At 52.9% G+C, this 3147-nt stretch overlaps 1 protein-coding gene across 1 annotated transcript; it reads right to left on the bottom strand.

The window, feature by feature from the left end:
- Positions 1 to 640: 640 nt before the first annotated feature.
- Positions 641 to 3028, bottom strand: LOC103800206 (fatty aldehyde dehydrogenase-like; the record flags this gene model as incomplete). The annotated part of the gene is made up of 4 exons (XM_009072576.1): positions 641 to 679; positions 1280 to 1413; positions 2124 to 2223; positions 2862 to 3028. Coding segments are annotated over 4 exons (440 nt in total), but the record flags the coding sequence as incomplete, so codon positions are not given.
- Positions 3029 to 3147: the final 119 nt, after the last annotated feature.

The following is a 3147-nucleotide window of genomic DNA, read 5'->3' as shown; positions in this document are numbered from 1 at the left end:
AGCTGGACTTGGGCTGGCTCCTTTGGGTGGAGGCTGGAGGGGAGGGCAGGGCTGGGGCAGGAGCAGGGAAGATCTGATGCTGCCTGTGTGGGGAGCACAGGGCTCATGAGTGTTGCTCTACCCCAGGTGGCCTTTGCAGTAAAATAAAGGTTTTATTCAGCAAGGGTCAAGGTCAGCTCTCAGTTACAAGTTTGGAGGTAAAAGACTACCCGTAAACCAATAAATCCCTGAAATTCAGGTACAGATGAGGTGGCTGTCTGCTCTGCCACTCTGGCCAAGGACCTCTCAGATGTGGGACTCTTGTCACAGCAATGCTCCTGTCTTTGCCCCAGCATCCCCAGATGCAGCATAGCAGCAGTGTGATAGTCTCTGGTGCTCCCCAAATCCTTGGGACAGCTTGGCCACAGCTCAAAGAACCTTTGCTGTCACCTCAGGTGGCTTTGCACCTTGGATGACTAAAGGTGGTTTCCCTGCCATGAGCATCAGCCATTCAGTCATCAATCCCTTCAAGGATGGGATGCTGCAGGTCCTTTGAGGCTCCTTCCCTCTGCTCTGGGGACAAGCAGGTTGGACTGTCCTTTGTGACGGGACCCACATTTTGTTAGGCTTATCACTGGTATGAACCAGATTCCTGTGGGGATCAGGCGAAGCATTGCATAGCTAACAGGCTCAGTAACAACTGGCTTTGTTTAGATACCCTTGTGACAAACATCCCCTCATTCCCAAGAGTTTTTGGATGAGCTCCTGTTTACAAAGCAGGGCAGATGCTGCTTCTATCTCCCACTCACTGCTGAGGCATGACCCATGGCATAGGTCTGGATCAATTCCTGTTTCAGCAGGCGCTGGAGCCTTTCAGCTTGGGTTGTCTCTGCTTTAGGTGTGGTTTGTCTTCTACCTCTTCAGTGCATTGGCTGCCTTGGAAGAAATGAGATTGTAGCAAAGAAAGTTCAGCACTAGGACTGCAGGGAGTGAGCGGTGAGTTCCAGGGTCGGTGTGCTGCCAACTACCCATCCACCTCTCATTGTGGGCAAAAAATCTAGAGAGACACAGAAACAGGGATGAGCCCCCAGGGAAGGAGCAGAGCCCGAGGGAATGGGGTGATGGAGGTTGGGAGCAGGTGGGGCTCAGGGGACAGAGCTGGGAGCACTCACACTGACAGCAGAGACCCAAAGCTCACCTTTGCCAGCACTGCCTTCACAGCTCCCAGCAGGGCCAAGATGACCTGTCTCACTCCACTCTTGTTACAATGCTTTAGGAGGAAGAGCTTGGCCAAATCCACCTTCTTCTGGGTCTCAGGTGGGTACCGGAGGTTGTTCACAACCTCCATCTTCAGGTCCCTGACCAAGCAGGCACGGTGGTGGGAGAAGGTCTCAAAGCTGTATTGACCATGGTAGGCTCCCATCCCACTGTGACCTGAGAGACACAACCCAGGCAGGTCACAGCATGCACAGGGACACCTGAGTTTCTTAAGTTCTGTTTGGTAGCCCCCAGGACACAGGGAAAGCTTGGGTATGGTGCTTCTCACACCTGGAGCAGCTGCTCTGCTCCCCCAGGGCAGAGAAGCAATGAGCAGCTTTATTAACTCCCCAGAAATAAATGAGGATGTGCTCACTGCCTTGAATTGCTGCTCAGGCTGGTTGTCTGCACCCACCCTTGCAATGTTAATAGCACCAGATCTTTCCTCCCCAGGGCCAGTCCTATTTCTCCCACAAAATTCACACAGGGGTTGGGGACAGAAGGAGCTGGGTCTATGATTCTGAGGAGAGGGACATGAGGAGGACATTCAGCACTCTGCCAGCAGCAACACCCAAGCCCTCAGGCCACAGCCAGGTTGTCCCTGCCACATGAGTCTGACAGTGACTATGGAAACTCAACCAGCCCCTTGGCCACAGGCAAGTTCATCCCACGCCCTGGCACAGGAGAAATGGAGCTAACAGATGTGCCAGAGGGTTTTCCTCTCCCACTAGGATGCCTAATGACTAAAATGACTAATGAGTCTTTTTACAAATGAATCCAGCAGAGACAATATCATTAATGGGAAAATGCAGCTGAAAGTTCCTGAATTGCCAAAAAAGGCTCAAGAGCAGCTGGGTCAGACCGAATGGGATGGAGCAGGGACTCACCCACACCCCCGAAGGGCAGAGCTGGGACCACAGAGTGCATGATGACATCATTGGCTGTCATGCCACCACTGGAGGTCTCTGATATCACCCGTTGGATCAGCTACACAGAATGGGAGATGGCACAGAACAAGGCAAAATCAAGATGGGACACAACACCATGGCAGGGAGGGTACAAAGTGATGCTTCCATCCCCCTTTGAGGGAGGCACAGGCTGTGCTGTGCTCCATGACAGAGGCCAGTTTGCATCACATAGGCAGAAGATCTGCCCAGCTGAAACAGGCAGGAAAGGAAGAGGCTCCATCTCAGCAGGACAGGTAATAGGTGGTGGTGCCTCTGCCAAGAGTCTAGGGTGCTCCTCAGCCCTCCCACCCAAACCACCTGGGGCTGTTGTGCCAAAGCAAAGCCCTGACCTGAATTCCTGAGCTGGCACAACAGAGCCAGGCGTGGGGGGAGGAGACATGCCAGGAACTGTTACCCTTCGTTAGGAACTGTAGTGATTACAAGGGACAATGGGTTCAAACGGAAAGACGAATATTTAGATTAGATACTTGCAAGAGGTTTAACCTATGAGGGTGGTGAGACACTGGCACAGGTTGCCCAGGGAGGTTGTAGATGCCAGTGTTCAAAGACAGGCTGGGTAAGCCTTGAGCAACCTGGTCTAATGGGAGTTGTGCCTACCCATGCACAGGATTGAACTGCTTGGAGACGCCTCCACAGGTGAACACGGCCCAGACCCACCTGCTTGTTGTTGGAGAAGACATACAGGGCAAGGGGCTTCTCCCGATGGTTGATGAACTCAATGGCTTCATCTACACTCTTCATGGTGACAATGGGGAGGACAGGTCCAAAGATTTCCTCCTCCATCACCTTTGACACTGGAGATACATCAGTGAGGATGGTTGGTGCTGCAGCAAACAGGAGAAAAGGAGACAGTGTGAGCAGGACAGAAGACTTGACCCACTCCAGGACCTTGTCCTGGGCACTGCCTGTGGGCAACACACACCAGGCAAGCCACAGACACCCA

This window comes from Acanthisitta chloris, unplaced genomic scaffold (genome assembly GCF_000695815.1).
Source record: "Acanthisitta chloris isolate BGI_N310 unplaced genomic scaffold, ASM69581v1 scaffold10714, whole genome shotgun sequence".
In the NCBI taxonomy this organism is placed as follows: domain Eukaryota; kingdom Metazoa; phylum Chordata; class Aves; order Passeriformes; family Acanthisittidae; genus Acanthisitta; species Acanthisitta chloris.
Note: the sequence above shows the minus strand (reverse complement) of the source record. Positions and strands in the feature narration are given on the sequence as shown.